Source organism: Carassius carassius, chromosome 28, assembly GCF_963082965.1.
Source record: "Carassius carassius chromosome 28, fCarCar2.1, whole genome shotgun sequence".
Taxonomy (NCBI): Eukaryota; Metazoa; Chordata; class Actinopteri; order Cypriniformes; family Cyprinidae; genus Carassius; species Carassius carassius.
The window spans coordinates 2,719,410-2,744,498 of record NC_081782.1 but is presented as its reverse complement, the minus strand read 5'-3'; the positions used below and the strand labels follow the sequence as shown (position 1 = coordinate 2,744,498).

Below are 25,089 nucleotides of genomic sequence, written 5' to 3'. Positions count from 1 at the left end.
AAACCATCTGGGTTTCTGATTCTTTGATTTTAGTGACCAAGAAATACGCTGGTAACAAGTTATCACCCAAAAAGTGGAAAAAAAAAAAAGTCTGTCTTCCCATCGTCATCTCAAAACCATATTTTGTTTCGTGTGGGTTAAGATTTCTATCTGAAGTATCATTTATATGTCTCGTCACAATATATATTTGTTGAAATTCTCAATATACAATACAATTCATGTATTATAAAACTAATGCAATAGCTGTCAAACCTTGTTTATGCTTGCACTCAATTCAAACATGGGATGTTGAGATAGAAAACACTAAGGCCACTCGATTTGGGCAGAAATCAAACTGTTTTTGTTTGTTTTGTTAAATTAAAATTTAAAACTTGTTTGTATGGCTGCACAATTTGGCTGAAATTTTGTGATTATATAGGGTTAGTTTATACTTTATAGTTTATATATCATTATTTATAATAAATTATTTTTATTAATAATTACAAACTTGGTAACACTTTCTATGAAGACCGTATTTATAATACATTATAAGGGTATTCTTAATTAAGGCATTACAATGACATAACATTATAATATGCTGTATCAACTCATGAATAATCATAACAACAATTATAATACATCATAATACTTACATATTTGTGGTTATACGTTTAAGGGTATTATTATTTATAACACACAATGAACACTATATTAAATCTACTTCATTTACAGTATAATGGACTGTATCATATCTTGACATTGTTTATTACAGATCTGCACAGTATCTTACTACAGGCTGTGAGTGGTTAGATGTTGAGTGTTATAAGAGTGTTTCCTGTGGCTCTAATGTTAATTAATTGATGTGAGCAATGTTTTATATGGTTACATTTTATTTTGATGGTCCCTTTAATCAATCGACTATAAGAAACTTTGCAACTACATCCCAACTAACTCTCATTAGAGTATTAGTATGCTAAAGAATGGTAGAGTCTACAACCCGAATTCCGGAAAAGTTGGGACGTTTTTTAAATTTTAATAAAATGAAAACTAAAAGACTTTCAAATCACATGAGCCAATATTTTATTCACAATAGAACATAGATAACATAGCAAATGTTTAAACTGAGAAAGTTTACAATTTTATGCAGAAAATGAGCTCATTTCAATTTTGATTTCTGCTACAGGTCTCAAAATAGTTGGGACGGGGCATGTTTACCATGGTGTAGCATCTCCTTTTCTTTTCAAAACAGTTTGAAGACGTCTGGGCATTGAGGCTATGAGTTGCTGGAGTTTTGCTGTTGGAATTTGGTCCCATTCTTGCCTTATATAGATTTCCAGCTGCTGAAGAGTTCGTGGTCGTCTTTGACGTATTTTTCGTTTAATGATGCGCCAAATGTTCTCTATAGGTGAAAGATCTGGACTGCAGGCAGGCCAGGTTAGCACCCGGACTCTTCTACGACGAAGCCATGCTGTTGTTATAGCTGCAGTATGTGGTTTTGCATTGTCCTGCTGAAATAAACAAGGCCTTCCCTGAAATAGATGTTGTTTGGAGGGAAGCATATGTTCCTCTAAAACCTTTATATACCTTTCAGCATTCACAGAGCCTTCCAAAACATGCAAGCTGCCCATACCGTATGCACTTATGCACCCCCATACCATCAGAGATGCTGGCTTTTGAACTGAACGCTGATAACATGCTGGAAGGTCTCCCTCCTCTTTAGCCCGGAGGACACGGCGTCCGTGATTTCCAACAAGAATGTCAAATTTGGACTCGTCTGACCATAAAACACTATTCCACTTTGAAATAGTCCATTTTAAATGAGCCTTGGCCCACAGGACACGACGGCGCTTCTGGACCATGTTCACATATGGCTTCCTTTTTGCATGATAGAGCTTTAGTTGGCATCTGCTGATGGCACGGCGGATTGTGTTTACCGACAGTGGTTTCTGAAAGTATTCCTGGGCCCATTTAGTAATGTCATTGACACAATCATGCCGATGAGTGATGCAGTGTCGTCTGAGAGCCCGAAGACCACGGGCATCCAATAAAGGTCTCCGGCCTTGTCCCTTACGCACAGAGATTTCTCCAGTTTCTCTGAATCTTTTGATGATGCTATGCACTGTAGATGATGAGATTTGCAAAGCCTTTGCAATTTGACGTTGAGGAACATTGTTTTTAAAGTTTTCCACAATTTTTTTACGTAGTCTTTCACAGATTGGAGAGCCTCTGCCCATCTTTACTTCTGAGAGACTCTGCTTCTCTAAGACAAAGCTTTTATAGCTAATCATGTTACAGACCTGATATCAATTAACTTAATTAATCACTAGATGTTCTCCCAGCTGAATCTTTTCAAAACTGCTTGCTTTTTTAGTCATTTGTTGCCCCCGTGCCAACTTTTTTGAGACCTGTAGCAGGCATTAAATTTTAAATGAGCTAATTAAGTGGATAAAATTTTAAACTTTCTCAGTTTAAACATTTGCTATGTTATCTATGTTCTATTGTGAATAAAATATTGGCTCATGTGATTTGAAATTCCTTTAGTTTTCATTTTATTAAAATTTAAAAAACGTCCCAACTTTTCCGGAATTCGGGTTGTACTAATACTCTAATGACTGCTAGTTGCTAGTTACTTATCAACAGCTGTCTAAAGGGTACCACCAAAATAATCAAACTGATATTACAATAACAATTGTTAAAAGCAAATGTGTCATATTACACATTCTTCTGATCTGATATCTGATCTTATGGCTGTTTGAGAGAGAATTTTGTTTTTGTTGTTATAATTAATATTATTATTACTACTTATAAGTGGTCTTTGACCACTTTAAGTAAAGTAGCATCAGAAAAATGACAAGATATTAAACTTATAATACATTATAACTATGAGCAGTATAAACCATTGTAAAAGTGGATGCAACATGTTCATTGTGTTATAAATAATTACACTCTTAAAAGCTATAACCACAAATAAGTACATATTATAATATATTATAACTTTTTTATGAATATTTATGAGATGATACAACATATTATACGGTTTTTTTTATATATATAATGCAGTATGCCTTCATTATAATGCTTTAAGAATACCCTTATAATGTATTATAAATGCAGGCTTCATAGAAAGTTTTACCACTAATTATTATTATTATTATTATTATTATTATAACCATAACAACAATGTTTCAAATTACAAAAAAAATCTAAATAGGAAATATTAATATTGCAAGAAAAAAATTAAGAAAGAAACAATACAATAATAGCTTTATCTACTGTAAAATATAGTATTTATGGTTGTCCTAATTTCTTCATTTTGATGGAAAAGCAGAGGGAGTGGTTTTTGTTAATGCACATTTTTCATAAAGGAAGATGGTCTCTGCATGTTGCCTTGATAATTACAATAAGCGAATTTGTAATTTTTGTTTTATTTCAATTAATCGTACATCCATATGATAAACGAGGCTGTGGGACATTTCGAAAAATTTGATGCAGCTCATCTTGACATGCCACAATTGAATTGATACACAACTGCTGTACGGCAGACAGGAGGATTTTCAGCAAATAACACTGCTATTATATAACTATATATATATATCACATGCAAAAATTATATAGTGCACAATCCGTATGAACTTCTTTTTATTTTGTTCATTTTTTGTCTTAAAAACGCCAGGCTAAGTGGTATGTGTATGTTTAAGGCTTGCTGCAGATCGGATTGATGAGGTCAAAACCTCATGCTGTGTCCATCTGCACACAAACACACACTAACAGTGAAATCTGACAGGACAGAAAAACAGTCCCATTCACATGAGACTGATGGATACACTCACACACACATACACTGAGTTAAGTTTGTCAAACAGATTACCAGAGGGTGCTGGCAATCATGGGACAGAAACACACACACACACACACACCAAAATCCTGACATTTACACACACAAGTGACCCACGGGGTTTCTCACACTGAAGTGTTCCTGTCACTTTGAGACTGTGGACACTCAAACAATCACTCAACACTTCCAGACGTTTTCTTTCTCTGTGTTCTGCCATTACGGCTTTCAACAAACAACTTTAAATGCCTTATTAAACAGTAAAACTCTACCCTCTTTCATTTGACACAATATGAAGTCTGATTCATATAAATGATTCGGTTTAAAACAGATCCCTTTTAGTATGTATCAGTGTTATTAACTACAACTATTAAAAATCTTACTTGTTAACTGTATTACAAGAAAACCTTACACAAACAGTAAAATTAAAAAATGTTAAGTTAAAAACTGAACTGTTCTGAAATAAAATATTGAGGTTAAATTACTAGAATGATTAAAACTAAATAAACTAAATATTTTTTTAAAATTAAGGTTACACTTTAGTATAAGGACCAATTTCTACTACTTCTTATTAGCATGTCTATTTTTATTATTGCAAATAAAGCACATATTCTGCAAGACTATATTCTACATCCCTAATCACCTAAACTTAATAACTGCCTTACTAACTATTAATAAGCTGCAAATTAAGAGTTTACTCAGGGCTGCAGAGAGGAAATGGCAGAAATCAAGAAACTCTACAGACCTCAGTGTGTATCAGTCTCTCCTCTCTTCCTTCTCTGCAAATGTCTTCACGGCTAAAACATCCTACTACCACAACAAAATTAACAGCTGTTGTGACGCTCGGACACTCTTCAAGACTTTCTCTTCTCTTCTTAATCCGCCGCCACCACCTCCTCCATCGACTCTTACAGCGGACGACTTTGCAGTTTTCTTCACAAATAAGACGAGATCCATCAGCGGCCAATTCTCCACACCGCAGACTGAGGACAACTTCACAATGACCGATGCACACTCTTTCTCCTCCTTCTCCCCACTCTCAGAGATGGACGTCTCCGAACTTCTCCTGTCCAATCATCTTACTACTTGTCCACTTGATCCGATCCCCACTCACCTCCTTCAAGCGATCTCTTCTTCAGTCATACCTTCGCTTACTCACATTATCAACTCCTCTCTTCACTCTGGAACATTTCCCTCAGCATTCAAGCAGGCTCGGGTAAGCCCACTGCTCAAGAAACCATCTCTAAATCCAGCGCTTTTTGAAAACTACAGACCGGTATCCCTTCTTCCATTCATTGCAAAGACACTTGAGCGAGCGGTGTTCAACCAGTTTTCTATGTTCCTTGTACAGAACAACCTCCTGGACAGCAACCAATCTGGCTTCAAAAGTGGCCACTCAACTGAGACTGCTCTGCTCTCGGTTACTGAAGCCCTGCGACTAGCAAGAGCAGCTTCAAAATCCTTGGTACTCATCTTACTGGACCTTTCTGCTGCTTTTGACACTGTTAATCACCAGATTCTCCTGTCCACCCTCAGAAAGATGGGCATCTCTGGAACTGCACTCCTGTGGGTTAAGTCCTACCTCTCTGACAGATCCTTCAGTGTGTCTTGGAGGGGTGATGTTTCAAAGTCACACCACCTTGTTACTGGGGTTCCTCAAGGCTCAGTACTTGGACCACTTCTCTTCTCAATCTACATGACATCATTAGGATCTGTCATTCAGAAGCATGGCTTTTCTTATCACTGCTACGCTGATGACACCCAACTCTACCTCTCATTCCAACCAGATGACCCGACGGTAGCTGCTCGCATCTCAGCCTGTCTGAGTGACATCTCTAGCTGGATGAATGACCATCACCTTCAGCTTAACCTTACGAAGACAGAACTCCTGGTGATTCCAGTTAACCCATTGCTTCATCACAACTTCTCTATACAGCTGGGCTCATCAACCATTACTCCTTCGAGGACAGCTAGAAACCTAGGAGTTGTGATGGATCATCAGTTAAGCTTCACAGACCACATTGCTACAACTACCCGGTCCTGCAGGTTTGCCTTATACAACATTAGGAAGATTAGACCCTTCCTGTCAGAGCAAGCAACCCAACTTCTTGTCCACGGAAAAGAGGTTCTGTTGAATGCCAAACACACACACTTCGTCATTAATCAGTTAGTCCTTGGTCTGTGTCTATGGGGCAAAAGCTGTGAACAGGACGGGGTTAATGTGTGTCACACGGTCCGTAGATATCACTTTCGGGAGAGTTCAGAGAGACGAGTCCATTAACACTGACACAAGGGAGTTTCATCTCTTTTAACACTACAGGACGCTCGCGGTGTGAATGAGGAGAGGGCAGATGTGCGAGCTGCTTGTGACGGACTCGTGTGCACTAGATCCTGCAGTGAGAGTGTAAGAGGATCAGGGATATTCCTAGTTTTGCATGTTTGTAATCCTACAAACCCAATTAACCAAACTCCACTGGCTGTGCCAAACCTGTGAGGAACGCCACATGACAAACTCAGAAATGAGCAGTTAAAACTCTCACCTGTCCCCTCGGTGGGACGACTATGTTTACTTCACCATATTACAATTAAATCCTAATCTAATCATGACAAACTATATATCGTTGGAAAGGTCTAAGACTCCTAAATAGACATTTTACCAATCTTTTTTGTAAAAAATTATGTAGGAAAAGTAATAGATTAATTTATGGCAAGAGTGCACCCCAAAAAACTACATCATAACAGAAGTTTTGACCTTTGTCAGAGAAGTCTTCTTTGTTGCCTTTCTCTCTATCACACTTTAGAAATTTAAAATTTTATATCACTTGAAAACATAAAATCTCAAAATTCATCCTTTGAAACCCATTTTAAATTCAAACATTAAATTACCATGAAAATGGCACATCAAAATCATGTTACAAAATGTTTTCAGTCATGAATTATAAAAATTATTAAAATTACTTCCTCTAATGTCAGTCTGAATTTTTCATCCGATTTTTCGTGCACTATGTGAGAAAGTATTTTAACATCACAAAAATAATATAGTCATGTATATGAGTTCATGTGCTTTCTTGAGCAGATGTTTTGTTCTCTGTGTGTGTGTGTGTGTGTGTGTGTGTGTGTGTGTGTGTGTGTGTGTGTGTGTGTGTGTGTGTGTGTGTGTGTGTGTGTGTGTGTGTGTGTGTGTGTGTGTGTGTGTGTGTGTGTAATCTAGAAACGACAGACCTTGAACTCTGAGATGCTTTGATCCTCTGTGTTTCATCTCTGGCCTTAGATCAGTAGTCTAGCAGAAGGAAATTTACACACATGCACACACACTTTTAATTTTTAAGTCTGCCTTCAAGTAGATTCAACAGCATTACAAATTAAAAGCCAATTGAACATGTAAATGTAGTTCATTTAGAGTGATTATAAGGAATACATTAAAAACAAGACAATAAACAAATGCATGCATATCGGATTCCTTAGTAATGGATTGACTTAACATCTGATGTATGAACGGATATATAAACAAAGACTAATAATTCTTGCTTAAAATTATCTTAATTTAAGACCTTTCCCAGCAAATATTTATACATGCAATTCATTATATGTAATTGATGTGATTAATGTTTTTAATCAAATTTCTGTGCAAATTAAAAGTCATTAGTTGAAAAATCATCCAATTATAAATATGTTTTTGTTTTCTCTGGCTGATTTGAACAAACACATTAGTGCAAATTCATCTCCGATTCCTTCTCTCTCATCTGTTAAATATTCCTCTCACACTCTCAGCTCTGCCGAGAGGAAGAGGAGGATGATGAAGACTTGACAGCTCCTCCGCATGCAACGCAGACCACATCGCAATCATCCCATCCTGCCTGAGAGGGAGGCAGACAGGAAACGCATCATAAACACCCTCAGGGCTCTTAACGATCATGAAGTTTACTCTATTTGGTCACGTTTTTCTGGACTGTCGCACGTCTGACCCAAGAGATACATTCTGCACACAAACACAGCACGAGCTTCTCCAGTGGCAAGCTCTAATCGGATTGTCTGCTTTCAAGTAATTTCCGGGAATCGGGAAGCACCGGTTTCTATCAGTCCACCGGGAAACAAAGTCATGTGTATGAGTTCCCAATGCAATAATAAACACAGAAGATCTAGGATGTGACAAGGTGCAAGAAATCTTAGAAAGATACTGACCATGATAAAAGAAGAAGCCATATATATGTATCATTCATAGATTTGTAATTGGTGGTTGCTAGTGTGGACTGCACCATTGAAAATAGGTCTATTAAATTGGACTTTTTAATGGATAGTTCATCTAAAATGGTCAAATATGTCATCATTTATGATATGATATGTTACACAAACACACATGAGATGCACACTGTAAAAAAAAAAATCATCTTTTCAGAGCTGAATTACTTAAATTTCTGTCTGTTGCTCACAGAAAGCGCGAGGACAGGTTTTAAGGACAACCACATGCTGTGTTGTTTTGCGGTCAACCGTCGACTCTTGTTGTGATTCCACTTCAGACAGAAGGAAGCCTTCCATCTGACCTGAGACTGAAGCAGTAAATGCTTTACTAACGGTGTGTGTGAGAGTCTTACAGCCGCCATCAGTGACATTCAGACTCGACGAGAGGACACGTGTGTGTGTGTGTGTGTGTGTAGGTCAACTCTTAATAATAAAGCTTCTTAATGGCATTGATGGTTCCATGAAGAACCTTCAACATCTACTAAACCTTTCCATCCCAAAAAAAAGGCTGTTTATAATGGAAAAAGGCTTTTTTAGATTCATAAAATGTTCTTCAAACTAAGAAAAAAGGTTTACTGAAAAGTACTATGTGCAAACCCCCTTTTTAACCTAATTTTAAGAAATCCAAGACATTTTACCTGGAATGATGATGTTGATGAAGATAATGTAATGATGATGATGGTTATGAAGTTGATATTGATGATGACTGCTGGTTTTCATCTAGACTAAACAGCTGACGCTGAAAAAGTCAAACATACAGTATAGGGACACACACACACACACGTTTGTTTTTGTGAAAAGTGTGTTCATCCCATAGGCGTAATATACTGTAGGCGTTTTTATTCTGTACAAACTGTATATTCTATCACCCTACACCAACCCTACACCTAACCCTAATCCTCACAGGAAACTTTGTGAATTTTTACTTTCTCAAAAAAACTCATTCTGTATGATTTATAAGCGTTTTGAAAAATGGGGACATGGGTTATGTCCTCATAAGTCACCCTCTCCTTGTAATACCTGTGTCATACCCATGTCATTATACAGAGTTGTGTCCTGATATGACACAGAAACAAGAGCACATACACACACACACACACACACACACACACACATTGATTCTTAAGTGCATTTACAGAGAAGTTTGTTAAATAAACCATTCCTCTAAAAACGGAAATGTAATAATCCTCTTGTCATTCTGAAAGTGTGTGAACCATAAAAACATTGACATTACTTGAAATAAAATAAGTATTAACTGAAATATAAAAAAAGCTTAAACTTACTGTATTTCAGCTAGTTGCCAAGTCAACTTTTTTCAAATTTTAAAAATAATAATAAAAACGAAATTGTGTTTAGTAGCTAATAATTTACTTTTTGAATAACTTACCCAGCACTGTTTATTTATTGAAAAACTCAGTGAAACTGAAAAACTCTTTGGGATTATTTTGAAGCTCAGAAATATGCAATAATATAATAAATGCATTTCTATAAAAGTATTTTATTTCATATTAGTTCATGTTTGTATTATTTCAAGTGACATGTTTTTACGCTTGTAGATTTAGTTGGTTTTCATGTAGACGGGGTGGTTTACAAATTAAATCTCCAGTCAAAGGCCGAGTAAAACTACAATCAGTTTCTCCAGGTTTTTCATCATTGACTCCTCCACTGACCTGCCGACCAACAGGAACTCTCCGACGAGGTTTTGTCGTCTCATGGCCATCAGGATGTTTCGTACGGTCATGCCCTCGCAGAAACACGCCACCACGCGAGCTTTGGGCAGATACTTGCGCAGTTTGACCAGCAGACGGTCGAAGCTCTGCTCGCCGGCGTTACTCCAGATTTTATCCGAGTGAGCGATACAGATCCCTTCCTTCCCCGCCATTTCTTTAAACGCCTCCATCCCACTCTCACCATAGTTACCTAGGGAGAAAAACAGAGAGAATTTGATATGATTATTCAATTAACTAAAGAAATTAGTCACGAGTCACAGTATACACACACATACACGGTACTTAAATGTTTTACACACTTTCGACAAATCTAACATAAACAGTTCAGAAAACAACACCAAAGAATACAATGAAGAAAGAAAGAAAATTTCACAAATAATTAATCATAACCAACCCATAAAATTATTCATTCATAATAAAGGATCATGTTGTTTGCAAAAAAAAGTTATTTTGTCAGAATATAAGTTCTTTTGAATTGCTTTAATGAAGTAAAATGTGTTTCAAGAAGCTATTCAATAATGTGTTTAAACGCTGAAAAATAAATCTGTTTTGTAACATTTTTTGTTTAAAAGAATGCTAGTTAATTTCTCAAATAATTAAAGAAATGGCAAGCAACACATTGAATAAAACGTAAATCACTGAAGAACAAAGACTCAAATTGTATTTTCTTGTCAAAATGTACTCCAATAAACTGAAGAAATTTGAATTGAAAATAGAATTGTTTTTACAGTATACACCGCTTTCAGAACAGATTTCAAAATGAAAACATAACAGACTACTTTTTTATGTAAATATAAATATAATTTAAAAAAACAAAATTTTCTTAGTTGTAAATAAAGAAGATCTTCACATTTAATTAAATGTTACTTGTCATTTCTTTGTAATTATTAAAAACATTTACTAGCAATTTATTAAAATATAAATCCTTCACTATTTTCAGTGTAGAGACCAACTCAAACTTAATGTAGAAAAATATATTTAACAATCTTTTTCTTTTCACATTTTTATAGCAGATTTCACTTGTTTGCACAGAGCGTTGTGTGAAATACTGACACTGAGTCAGACTCCAGCTGTATGGATTTATTCAAGTTTGCTGAGACAATAATGACTCTTTCTTCCAGTGTTGCCTTCTCTTGAGGATGGAGAGGTGTAAACCTGGTTCTCACTCACATAAAATACATCGAGATCAACCAGACACACTCATAAATACACATAGATGAAGCTGTGAAGGTGTCAGATGAGTGTGTGAGAGGACGGAGGTTCCTCAGGAAGGTTTCTTCAGGTTCTGGTTGATGTGGTTACATGTAAAGTCTTGTAATTAGTCTCACAGTAAGATAGCAGACACGAACAGATGGCATACACACACACACACACACACAGTTGACACAATCAGTCTCCAGTCATAAAGAGAACAACCGGCCTTCACTTCCTGTCAAAAATCATTGAATCATTGAACAGAGATCATTTTCAGAGCATGAAATGACTCATGAAATTAAACATTCGATTAAACTAATGATCTCTGTTTGTTGAGGACCCAGAATGTCCTAGAAACATCACAGAAAGCTCAAAAATAAAATAAAATAAAATGTTAATTAACTTTGAGCTGATTTACCATATACAGTGAAAATGTGTATTTCTATATTTTAAATTTAAATATAATCAATTAAACTTCCTGTAAAAGATACAAAATATCATTTTCAAAACATGAAATTACCCACAACTAAACATCTGATTAAATTAATATTTAAAAAAATTATATTTGAACTAATAAATTCATATTTTATAGTCCTTTAGCTCAGAAAAAGCAAAAAAAAAAAAAAAAAGCAGACATAAAAATATGTACAACGTCATGGGGAAAATAAAATAAAATAAAATAAATGTGCTAAAATAATTAATAAAATATATCAAAGTAATTCTGGTAGAAAAAATTATCTAAGTATGTAACCGTTCAAAAAAATATATTAATTGTTAACTTTAAGTTGAGTTAACATATACAGTGAAATATTATATTAAACAAGAAATTACTTACGTTGTAAAATAGTATTTAAAAAATGTAGACAATTTTATATTTAAAAAATTATAACTTACAATTATTTTAGTATTTAATGGTGAAAACTTCTATTTACTAAATCTTAATTATATTGTATTTAAATATCTACATGTACTTTAATGATAAACTATAGTTCTAAAATTCCTTAAGAGATCTACAAAGACACAAATGAAAGTGTAATTTGATATTTTTAATAGGCATAGCTCAGATTAATTTGTTTGCAAGAGTTGAATGAGAAAAGCTTGAACTCATATTAAGATCTATACATTTTGATTGCATATTCTTGATAAATCCAAGCAGTGGGTGATTTGAGATTCTATAGACAAATGAATCTTTTTCTTCAAAAAATTTGGTCAAATAAAAGTCATTTGATCTCACTGCTGTCTAAAAGAGACGATAGAGATCTCATTAGCCATTTCCTAAAGCAACGGATGTCTAAACACCATCTAATTCATAAACCTCACACACACACACACACACACACTTCAAAGTGCTGCAGTCGCTCGGCTGGAAAGTGGATAAATATTACAGCAGAAAATCGAACATCTGAACTTGGAGCTGCCCTTTTTAACCCAAGCAGAAATCCATCAGATTTCAGAGTGTGTGTGTAAGTGTGTGTAAGTGTGTGTGTGTGTGTGTGTGTGTGTGTGTGTGTGTGTGTGTGTGTGTGTGTGTGTGTGTGTGTGTGTAAGGCTAACAGTAGTGTTACCTGAGAGAGTGTTGACATGGATGTGTTGTGGTGTGTTTCTCTGTAATTACAGCAGACACACTGAAGAGAGATGCTATCAGCACTGTCTCTCTCTCTCTCTCTCTCTCTCTCTCTCTCTCTCTCTGGCTGCGCTTCAGACTTTATTGTTACGATAGTGAAGGAATGTGAAGCTCTTCATTCATTCTTCTGGATTTAAGGGGACAGTTCACCTAAAAATGACACTTCTGTTATCATTTATTCACTCTCATATTTGTTCCAGACCCATATGACTAACTTCTGTCTGTAGAGCACAAAATGAGATGTTTTGAAGAATGTTCAGGCTGCTCATCAATACAAAATAGTGAATGATCAAGCTTTAAAAAAAAGACATAACTATGACTATATGCATCTGTCTAAAGTCATATGATGAGGAACAGATAAAAATTTTATTCCGTATTCACTGAAAACATTTCTGTAACCATCCACATTTGTGACGCTGGACCACAAAACTAGTTCTTAAGTGTCAATTTTTCAAAATTTAGATTTATACATCAGAAAGCTGAAAGAATAAGCTTTCCATTGATGTATTTATTAGGATCGGAAAATTTTTGGCTGAGATACAATTATTTGAAAATCTGGAATCTGAGTGTGCAAAAACAAATTAATATTGAGAAAATCGCTTTTAAAGTTGTTCAAATGAAGTTCTTAGCAATGCATATTACTAATCAAAAATTACGTTTTAATATATTTACGGTAGGAAATGTACAAAATATCTTCATGGAACATGATCTTTACTTACTATCTTAATGATTTTTGGCATAAAAGAAAAATGTATAATTTTGAGCAATACAATGTATTTTTGGCTATTGCTACAAATATACCCCAGAGACTTAAGAATGTTTTTTTATTCACATTTGTGTAAAAATATCTCTTTTGTGTTCCACAGGAGAAACAGAAGTCGTTCGGGTTTGGAACGACATGAGGGTGAGTAAATGATGACACATAATTTTTTTTTTAAGTTTAACCAGTCCTGTATTGACTGACTCATATGCTGAATGCTGTTGAAACATGTGAAACGTCTAGTATATTGACACAAAACTTATTGTATGCTCCTCAGTGACTCTTTTCTTGTAACAACGTTCTGTGGCTATTATTGAATGGTACCAAATACATTTACATTTATTCATTTTATCCAAAGCGACTTATTACAAAGGAGGGCAATGGAAGCAATCAAAATCAACAAAAGAGCAACGATACGCAAGTGCTAAAACAAGTCTCAGTTAGCTTAACACAGCACAAATAGCAAGGTGTTTTTTTATTATTAAAGAATAAAAAGAAAACAGACAGAATAGAAAAAGAACAGAGCAAGCAATATTAAATCAAATTAAATAAAAAAATAAAAAAAATGCTACCATAAAATGCATTTTAATTGGTTGTTAATTATTTACAGTATGCAATAAAAATTAACAAAACATATCATTGTACTAATATATATATATATATATATATATATATATAAAGATATATAATCTTTATAATATATTTAATTAATAATGTGACTTATTGAAGGATGACTACACTGAAAAAAAGCTGGTGTACGAACAGTTTTCTCTCAGAAATTGCTAGTAAATTTCACAATTAATTACAAATAAAATGAAATTTTAAAGCATTGACTTTTAATATTTTTATGTAAAATGTACTCCAGGTATCTTTCTTTTTAGCTTTCTAGTGTTTTGTTTTTTTTTACAGTGCATATTGGAGCTGCACAACCTGCAAGTAAATATGAACCTAATTTTCACATGCAAAGAGGTTATAGCCAATCGCAACAGGGCTCATTTGCATATAGGAGGTACAGTAGCAAAATCCTCTTCAACTCGAACGCTCAAAGATAAAATGATCCTGAAAAAACCTTTCTGGTTTCTTCCAGCTGACATAATAACTGGACTTCATGGGGAGAAAATAAAATGCTGCAGGAGTGTAAAATATGGGCTTTTCAAAATATAAATGTCCTAAAAGCTTCCCCCCCTGCTCATGTATCAGAGCCAGATGCAGTTATCAGCCCGTTACATTGTGTTAAGTATTTGCACTAAATCAAGTGGAGTATCCAACGGCATCAAATGATAAAAATCCCCCGCCGCGCTGAAAAATGTCCCGTGGTGATATCATCTGAAATCCATCTCTTAAAACGCATTTTCCCCTCAGCTTAACACTTCCACTATCATTTCCATGATTTAACCACATACTGCATCAAAATCCTACGAGCATTTTTGGTTTGTGAGGAATCCAGCTCTGATTTGTGTGAGCAGATGGCACATACATGTCCCTCTCCACAGGAAACACACAGTATAGTGATGGAGAATCTGTCCTCGCTGGGTTACTGTACATGTCCTACTCTGTGATTATGCTAATGATATTCAAATAAGAGAATTCTGCTCTATTACATCATAATCACATAACCCCTCCTTTGCTTTAAGCCTATTGGCTGGCTTGAGTGATTGACAGTTAGAAGGGACTCCATCAGCCAATAACTTGTCATTTATCAGCACTATGTGGGTTCTGTAAACATTTATCCATGTTTTTCCATAGGATTTTAAAGAATTCAAACAAATGAACCAGCTCAGAATGAATCACAATATTACTAAATTTGATAAAAAGCATTAAAAGACTAAATGAAAGATTGTGCTAAATATTCACACAAGGATTCAAATCTGAAATCAACTTCATTGTGTGATGTAACCAACAGTCGTTTCAAAGCAGATTCACAATAACAAACAGGAAAATATCGGCTGTGCATATAAATTCAGTTTCAGTTGTAAAGCAGCTCTACAGAAGATGTCAATTCAGTGTTGATTCAATAACAGCTTCAATGTTACAGAGTTCATCAATTACGAAACAAAACGTCTAGCCTCATGCATCCCAAACCTTTGACTACCGACAACAAATCTGACATACATTACAACTGATTCTGGCCAAGAATCGCCAACTTAGACAACAAGAGACCATCTGACTGACATAACAAATAACTGACCACAGTTAAAACTCAAAAGAAATATGAAACTGCATGTTCTGTCAATATTTAATCACCCTAATGTCATTACAAGCCTAGTTGTGTCAGGATCATGCCCTGACAGTCTTGTCTGTCCTATCTTTGTTTAATGTGTCTCTGTTCATTTTGTGCCTGAGCACATGGTTGTGTCTTTGTTTATGTTGGCCGTGTGCTCCCCTTGTCCTGCCTCCTTGTTTCTAATCACCACGCCCCCTTGTTTAGTCCTTTGTTTGTCTAATTGTTCACCTGATCCTTGTGTGATCTGCTCCCTTTATATTGTGCTCATTTCCCTCTGGTCCTGGCTGGTTCGTTTTTGTGTGTGCCTTGTGTACGGTCTCTAGCTTGGATATTTAGTCTTGTTAGAACTCTTTAATCAGTATTTTGCATCTTATTTGGTTCCCTCTTATTTTTTAGTTTTCATTTGTTCCCAGGTGTAGTCTAGTTCTAGTCTTTGTAGTTTAGTGTTTTTGTTCTTTAACCTTTTGGGGTTTTTCCCACCTTTTTTTATTTTTCTTTCTAGTTTTCAGCAAGGTTGCCGTTTTCTTTATTTTGGTTTGTAGTTGTAGTTAATTATTCCTAGCTTTTTCCAATTGTTATCCTTTTTGTTTTCAGTTAATTCCAGTTATTTCTAGTATTACTTTTTGTTTTTCCATTTTAGTTTTCGTTTCTCCCTAGGCATTGGTTGGCAAGTTTACTTTTATCTGTCAAATTCTTGTCTCCCCTGTTCTGTCTTTGTGTCTGTGTTGGTTCCTGCCCTGCTTCCTGAATCCTCCCTGGTCGCTGGTTCTTCTGACCTGACAGACATTGGGGCGCTACAAGGGGTTCCTTCAACCGGGTCAGGCCCTTCCTACTTGAGTTGCTACAAGGTCTCCTTTTGCCACAGAGTCTGGAGCCATCTCCTTCTGATCCGCCTGTTCTCCTGTCGTGAGCCCTGCCCTATTGTGGACTGTCTTAGTGCATCATCTGTGTTCCACACTTGTTAATAAACTGTTTCCCCTGTTAATTCTTTGGTGATCCACAGGTTTGGAACAACAAGAAAATTCAGAAATTTTACTTTTAGGTGAAGAATCCATTTAAAATTAATGAATATCCTTCATCTGATGCCATAAACTTTACAAACTTGTTCAAATAAACGGCTACATGTTCCTTAATAGACCTCAATGTTCAGAGCAGCGTGTTACATTAATAAAAAGTTACTGATTCAATTCCAAAAAGGATGACATCAAGGCCATATATATGAATGAAGACAAGCAATTAAAACAAAATGCACAGTGGCAAAAAGACTTGAGTCTTCGAAAAAGACCAGAATTGGGGTCCTGCGCTACAAAAAACCCCCCAAAATATTGATTCAGTATTTACTTTCACAAATTCACAATTAATTGCAGCAAGTGAAACATTGAACTAAACACTGAGCTGAAATACTGAATTGCTATTTTTTGTAAAATGTTTTAATAATCCTTGTTTTATTTAACCTTTTTTCTCACAATGTGAAAATTTTCAAAAATGCATCCGTATCATGACTATGTCTTTATTTATCTTAATTTAACTATACATGCAGATGAGATGAACGGGAAGATGCCATTAGAAGGAAAACTTCATAATGCATTATTGGCTATTGTTTAGCATGTCTAAGACTGTACAGCGAGACAAAACGAGCATAACAAGCATCTAAAGGAGAAATTGTAGATGGTGAAGAAGGCAAAATTAATGAAGTATGAAAACTGAGAAACAGAAATGCAGAATAAAATCAGGAAACACCCACACACCATCGCTCTGGTCTCTTCTTCTCTTGAATTAAAGGGATGGTTATTTAACAGCGGTGGGAAAGCCTTTCTTTCATCAGAGCAGAAAAGTGACTCTCTCTCCGCTTTGATTAATTTCCGCTGGATTTCCATACAAAAGTGAACTCATTCATTTTATCTGACCAATGAACAGCAGTTAAAAGGCATAAAAGAGAGAGATGGAGAGCGAGACTGGGCAGATTTCCAGTGCGTTCTGAATGGATGTAACTCAGGTCAAAGCTAGCGGAGACGGCTGTATTATCAATAAAGCCCAGAGATTTCCTAATAGCATAATAAAACCGGCGCAGACTCAAAACATCCTGAATGCCTGACAATTTGATCTGTGCGTGTTATTTTGATTTGGTGTGACATTTAAACATCATGGTTAATCACTGTGGTGAATACACAGAAGACATGCGTCCCTGTGTGTGTGTGAATCCAATAGATGACTTTGGAAAGGAAAAGTTTAGGAAAGAATAAACAGGCTGTCATTATTTACTCACCCTCATGTCTTTCCACACACACACGTGTGTGACCTTCTTTTTCTGGTGGAGAAGTTTCATACCGTCCTTTTTATGCAATCAAAATGAATGGGGAAGACCCCCCCAAAAAAAAAGCACCATAAAATTACTAATTAAGACTGCCGCACTGCATTGCAAACCATTGCTTAGCATTTTTAAAACTTCTATATATAAGGGGAGATAATAGGGTAAAAAAAAAAACTAATATATTATGTTTTTTTAAATCCCAGTAAATCATAGGAAGTGTCTCAGATCAAGCTGTTCATAGATATTAGGCTGTGTGTCAAAATTCTGCACAGGCCCCTCCAGCTTCTCCTTAAGAAGAAGTGAGTATATAAGAACATAAGTTATTTTTTTGTTTGTTTGTTTGTTTGTTTGTTTTTATCTTTGCAAATCCCCTTTCCTAATACTGTGCTAGTGAGCAAGTTCCATGACATATGCGGCTAAAGTTTACAGTCTTCATGAGAACAGCTCATCACTCCATGGAAGAGAGGGGCGGGGTCAGCAGAGCTCATTAGCATTTAAAGGGACATGCACCGAAACGGGTCTCTGTGAACAGAGCTGTGTTTGACATGATAAAAAGGGTGTTGTTTAAAAAAGAAATACATAGCATTTTGCCTGTAGTGTCTCACCATAAATTACCTTTGTTATAGAGGTTTGCATAAGCTACCACAGAACCCAAAAATAAGTCGCATTTTAGCACTTCCGGTTCCACTGAACTGAAGTCATTGGGTTTTTTAATGGGGTTTAGGTCTCATTTCTTCTCTGTGATGCATTCAGACAGAGTCTGGCCATCGTCTCTTTAAACATTTGTTTTAAAATATTTTCTGTCCTCTTACGTTCTTAAATAACTAGTTGCGTCTCGTAAAAGTGCTGACGACAAGAGCGGAGTGCAAAGACTCCATCCTGTCCAATACCCAAGATTGTACTCAATCGACGTGACATTTCAATCTAATTTAATCAACCTTAGGCGGAGCTTCACAGCAACTTGTGAAAAGTACCAAATGCTTTCATTTATTTTATGGACAGAGAAATTCTTATGACCATGCTATTACTAAAAATGACACGTGGGAAAATGTAATCAAGAAAACACACGTCTGAAGATCAAAACGGATCTTGTTTGCTTTCTTAAAACAAGTTTCTGGTTCTCTGCGTACATTATTAACACTACTATATAACATACTTTTGACATCTATTATCAAAATTTGAATAACAACACTGTTAAAAACAAATTCAGAGTTGTAAAGATTAAAAGAGAAAGTTTTACAATTAAATAATGTTTCAGTCTTTAATGTCTAATGTAATAAAATTTTCATTCTTTACATTTTTCACATTTAATTAAAAGAGTTACTTGCCATTTCTTTGGGATCTTGATACATTTCTGATAAAAAATTACAAACCTGATTCCAAAAAAGTTGGGACACTGTACACATTGTGAATAAAAACAGAATGCAATGATGTGGAAGTTTCAAATTTCAATATTTTATTCAGAATAGAACATAGATGACATCAAATGTTTAAACTGAGAAAATGTATCATTTTAATGGAAAAATAAGTTGATTTTAAATTTCATGGCATCAACACATCTCAAAAAAGTTGGGACAAGGCCATGTTTACCACTGTGTGGCATCCCCTCTTCTTTTTATTGCAAACGTCTGGGGACTAAGGAGACAAGTTGCTCAAGTTTAGGAATAGGAATGTTGATCCTCTGCCCATCTTGACTTCTGAGAGACACTGCCACTCTGAGAGGCTCTTTTTATACCCAATCATGTTGCCAATTGACCTAATAAGTTGCAAATTGGTTCTCCAGCTGTTCCTTATATGTACATTTAACTTTTCCGGCCTCTTATTGCTACCTGTCCCAACATTTTTGGAATGTGCAGCTCTCATGAAATCCAAAATGAGGCAATATTTGGCATGACATTTCAAAATGTTTCACTTTCAACATTTGATATGTTATCTATATTCTTTTGTGAATAAAATACAAGTTGAGATTTGTAAATTATTCCATTACTTTTTTACTCACAATTTGTAAGGTGTCCCAACTTTTTAGGAATTGGGTTTGTAATTCAAAGTAATTAATACTACATTGAAAAAGGTTTGATGCAGAAACAATTGTTTCACAATTAAAGAACCTACAAGCAACACACTGAAAAAAATGTAAAATTCTGAAAAACTAACATTTTCTTGTAAAATGTACTCCAATATTCTGTTTTATTTACTTCAAGATTCATATTTTTGAGTATATATTTGTGTACATATACATATACACACACACACCACAGTTCAAAAGTTTGGGATCAGTAAGATATTTAATGTTTCTGAAAAAGTCTCCTCTGATCATCAAGGCTGCATTTATTTGATCAGAAATACATTAAAAACAGCAATGCTGTGAAATATTATTACCATTTAAAATAGCTATTTTGTCTGTAAATATACTGTCAAATATATATTATTCCTGAGATGCAAATATTAAAAAAAATAAAAAAAAATAAAAAAAATTTTTAGCATCATCACTCCAGTCTTCAGTGTCACATGATCTTCAGAAATCATTCTAATATGCTGAATGTTTTTACTGAATATCCATTTTTTCCTCCTAATAAAAGTGTCATGAAGTGATGTTCACAAATGTTGTTTTATGTTGGCTTGACGAAGACGATTTTGCCAAGCCATCATGCTACACGATTAATCTTTTCTTTGAGCTAGTTCGCAGCATTTAAAAAGTCTTTGCACTTTTCTGATCCAAAATCTCCAAAAGAAAGTGAAGTCACCCGCCACCATTTAACACCAGCCTCAAAAGATTACTCATGGCTGAAATTAGAGCTGGCTTGAGTCTTGGCCCGACGGCGAGGGGATCATGAAGCCACGGCCGGTCAGAGAGATCAGAATAGATGTTTGTGTAAATGTCAGAGAGCATCAGCAGTGTTAGGATGACAGTAAACGGCCCGCAGTGGATCAGGGTGTGAGATTCACAAACACATTTTCTCACTCCCATGAGGCTTTGAGATGATCAGCGATTCCTTTTGGCATTTCAAAGGAATAAACTGCGACTAAAAGGGTTTGTGCCGTTGTGCAACGGGCATAAATAACCACATGATATCAAAACTGACCCAATTTTCATTCTTAATAAATGTCCCTGCCCATATTGTGAGGGATTTATCAGTGCATATTATTCCAAATCAAAAAATTGCTTTTATGAAAATGTAATAAATTTCACTGCCTCTAAAACTAATTTTTGATTCTGTTCCTGTAATCAAGGCCAGTATCTGTATCTTATGCATTAGATGGATATGTTCAGGCTATAGACAGATGAAACACACAACATCATGTGCAAAACACCACAGACTGAGGACTCCAGCTGTCACCTATCTGTTTATAAAACAGGAAGTGTCTGCTGCATGGAAAACAAAGACGCATTTACATCAGAAAGGCTGTAATACTTACAAAATTCCACCCCGTTTGGCAGAAACGGAAACAGTGAAAATAACATGGTAACAGATCCATGACACTCTGGCAATGCATTTCAGTGTCTCCACTGCTTCATATGAAACGTAACCATATAACCTCTTATATAAAGTCTATACAGATTCACAAACCTGAAAGGTGAAGAGGGTGTAATTTCAGCGCCACGTGCATCACTTTGCTAAAATAATGACTGTTTTTAAACAAGTTTCCTATACTGTCATTAGGCAGATAAATAGACAGCCCCGCCCCTAACTCTCATTATTGGTCCTTTGGTTGAGTCAACTTTGCTGTTTTGGGCTTGTCGAGATGTTTATAATAATATACTGAAAACACTTTGGGGAATTAACTTACAATTAACTTGACTGCCTATGCATAGGGCCCGGGATCTTGTGCCCTTTCGTGCTTCGGCCGGAGTCTGTTATGCAGCACTGCGTGTGCCGTTGAGAAAAGGTTGTGAGATTGTGTTTCTCAAGGTTCCTGTGGCTTGTTAAGGGGAGCACTCTCTGCCTCGTTAAGCCAGCTGTGTTCCCGTGCTCATCTGCGCTACCGGCTGATAGAAACGACACAAACCCAGCTTGCATCAAAACCCCACTTTTATTCGTGCCTGTCTCTCTCGCTCACTCCGTCCACCCACGCAGCTCAGAGTTTACAATCCAAATGAAAAGGACCAAGAGTGAAAGAAGGTAGAGAGGTTGCCATGGAGAATATGCCAGTTTGTCACTAATAATCATTCAAAATATTCTCATTCACCCTGAAGTCTGAGAAACAAAGAGACACGTCTCTCCTACAGTACCTGCGATATCAAGTGCATAAGCAAGTGCTTGCAGGTGCGTCATGGTGTGTGTGTTTGTGATTGTGTGTGAATGCAGTCTCCCAAATGCAGGCAAGCAGGTGAAGCCATCAAAAGAAAAGAAACAGATCGAGACAAGACAAGAGAGCAGACCTGTGTCATGATGAAGCCCTCGCAGTAGCGCTTTCTCTTCAAAACCAGAACCAAAACATTTCAACGTGACAGCTTTACTAACCTCGCTTCAGATGATTCCACAACACCTCACTTATCTTCAGATACCAGTGGATCCTCTGCAGTGAATGCGTGCCGTCAGAATCAGAATTCAAATAACTGACAGAAAAACAATGCAATAATCCACAAGTAATCCACACCACTCCAGTCCGTCAATTAACATCTTGTGAAATGAAAAGCTGATTGTTTGTAATAAACAAATCCATCATTAAGGCATTTTAATGTTAAACCATTGCTTCTGGCCAAAATATGAGTCTAACTCCTGTCATCTCTCACATCAACACCCACAGACATATTTGTTTTGAACTGTTTCGGACAGTGCTTGATCTGTGAGATTACTTTTTACTGGAGAAAGTGTTAGTATGGACACAGAGGACATATTTCAGCTGGAAGCAATGATTTTAAGTTAAAAATGTCTAAATGACGGACTTGTTTTTACAACCAAGATGTTAATTGACGGACTTGTAGCATATGCAATGCTACATTTCTCCAAATCTTAACATGCTACTTTTCTACATCTTGGATGGCAAGAAGGTGAATACATTTTTAGCAAATGCTCAGTTTTTGGGTGAACTGTTCCTTTAAGATGTTTCTGTGTCACCTCCAGATGCTTGGTAAAGATGCAATGGTTGTTGCAAGATAAAATATTCTGCTGTTTACTCTCAACATAACTTAATATCTGCGTAAAAAAGAGCGAGTGTAGATATTAATATATATTTATTAATGAGCACATAAGTGCATCTTAATATAAATGCTACTTAAAACCACACACAAATAAAATGACACATTATATCCATGATTGTGACTAAATTTAGATTTATGCATTTAGCAGACACTTTTATCCAAAGCGACTTACAGTGCATTCGGGCTAGACTTTTTTTTTTTACTAGTTTGTGTGTTCCCTGGGAATCGAACCCAAAACCTTTTGCGCTGCTAACTCAATGCTCTACCACTGAGCCACAGATGACAGAATGATGACAGAGTTCTCATTTTGGGGTAAACTGTCACTTTAAGAGCAAAAGTTCCATTCAGAACCATGACATCATTGGAGAACATTTCCAAATTCCACTAAGAACACTATCATTGTAAGACTAAGCATGTGTGTGTGATGATGAGCTCCTCAGATCTCTTCAAACTGAACTGATTCTATTTCTCTTTCTGCTCGTCTCTAATATTCTTCTCCTAATCATGCTATTTGGCTTTCTCTCGGTTACAGCCATCTCTCACTCACTCACCCGCCCCTCTCCTCTCCATCTCTCACACTCTTCCAGCGCTCGCTTCATACCACTTTTTTCTGCTTTTAAATCTAGTTAAACTAATCTCTCTTCCAACCTTCAGTAACTCTCTCCACAGCTGCTTATTCCTGAGAGGAGACGAGAGAGACGGTACGAGATGCGCAGACAGAGAGAGAGAGAGACGGATGCGAGCGTGGGAAGAAAGCTGAAGTTCTTGAGACCTTAAGTGAAGGTTACACTCCACCAGATTCTGACACACACACACATTCTGTACTGAATGCTGATTAGGCTTAATTTACCATGACTACTGTGTGTGCTTTCCCAGCATGCTTTAGCCATAACATATCCCTCAGTGTCTGATGTCAGTGATCCCAAACAAATAAAAATGTGTCAAAGTTGAACGTGTGCATATTTAAATTGCACAAATGAGATTTGAGAGGAAGAGGAGAATAGTGCCTTATATCTCAGACTGTTTCTCACACTAAACTACTGTATGACTTCAGACGACTTGGAATATAGTGCATGCCTCATTGGTACAGTAGTTGCTTGACCTGTGCACTATTTGTTCACTTAAGTTAATCACCTTAGCTGTAAATGTCATGTGACACAAGGGCATAGGTTGGATTTTGGCATTGGTGGGGACATAACGGCAGACAATAGACATTTCATTTTTTTTAATCAAAATTATTGCTAAGGACAGTTTAGTAGTCACTGGATATTGGTAGGATCATGTCATAGTGTCTTTACTAAATTCTACATCCTTGAAAATCATAACAATCTATGTCTGGCTTTGAAACTATAGTTCTCTCCTTAAATATGAAACAACAGATTCATTTCACAAAAATCTTATGGATGTAATTATAAAAGAAGTCAGTCATTGAAGTGAGTTCATCGAATATAATTTTTGTAAGTGTTTTAACTTTTCTTTATGTTTTAAAGATTGTTTGACTACTCAAAAGAGAATATAGGAAAATATAACTTAATGCATTTGTTTCTTGCTAGCCACATTTTACATACATAAACAAAAAATCTGGCTCTAAAACTATCTTTTCTTTATTAAAGTTGATCTAGACGAGAACAGTTCTGCTAATCCTAAATCAGTGACAACTACATCTCTATATTGATCTTTTGTCCTCTTAAAGTTTATAAAAAATTATTACTACACTTTTGCTATTATAAATGGCTAATTTTCTCAAGGAATTTGTATTTGTGTATTCTTTCTTTCTCCTTAGTTTTTTTTTATAACTGCACTGTTTTAAATGATGAAAGGAAATGATTTGTGAACCCATTTCGAACTTCCAATCTGAATTAAAAAAACGAACCTGCTTCAAAGCACTAAATCAAATGCTGATACACTCGGGAACCCGCTCCAAAGTTCTGAACTGAATCAAATGATAGTAAATGTAAAAAGAGCAAATTGGAGCAGCAGATGAACACAAAACAGCAGTACAACAGAAAGTTAACAACATGCAGTAAAGAGGTTAAACTTTATCATTCAGTTG

At 35.8% G+C, this 25,089-nt stretch overlaps 1 protein-coding gene across 1 annotated transcript in view; it reads right to left on the bottom strand.

Annotated features, from left to right (window-relative positions):
- Positions 1 to 25,089, bottom strand: part of LOC132107704 (metabotropic glutamate receptor 5-like) — a 63,418-nt gene that overhangs the window by 27,483 nt on the left and 10,846 nt on the right. Inside the window, exon 3 of the mRNA XM_059513858.1 lies at positions 9,721 to 9,970. Coding sequence (XP_059369841.1) covers positions 9,721 to 9,970 — 250 coding nt within the window. The remainder of the gene's footprint in view (positions 1 to 9,720; positions 9,971 to 25,089) is intronic.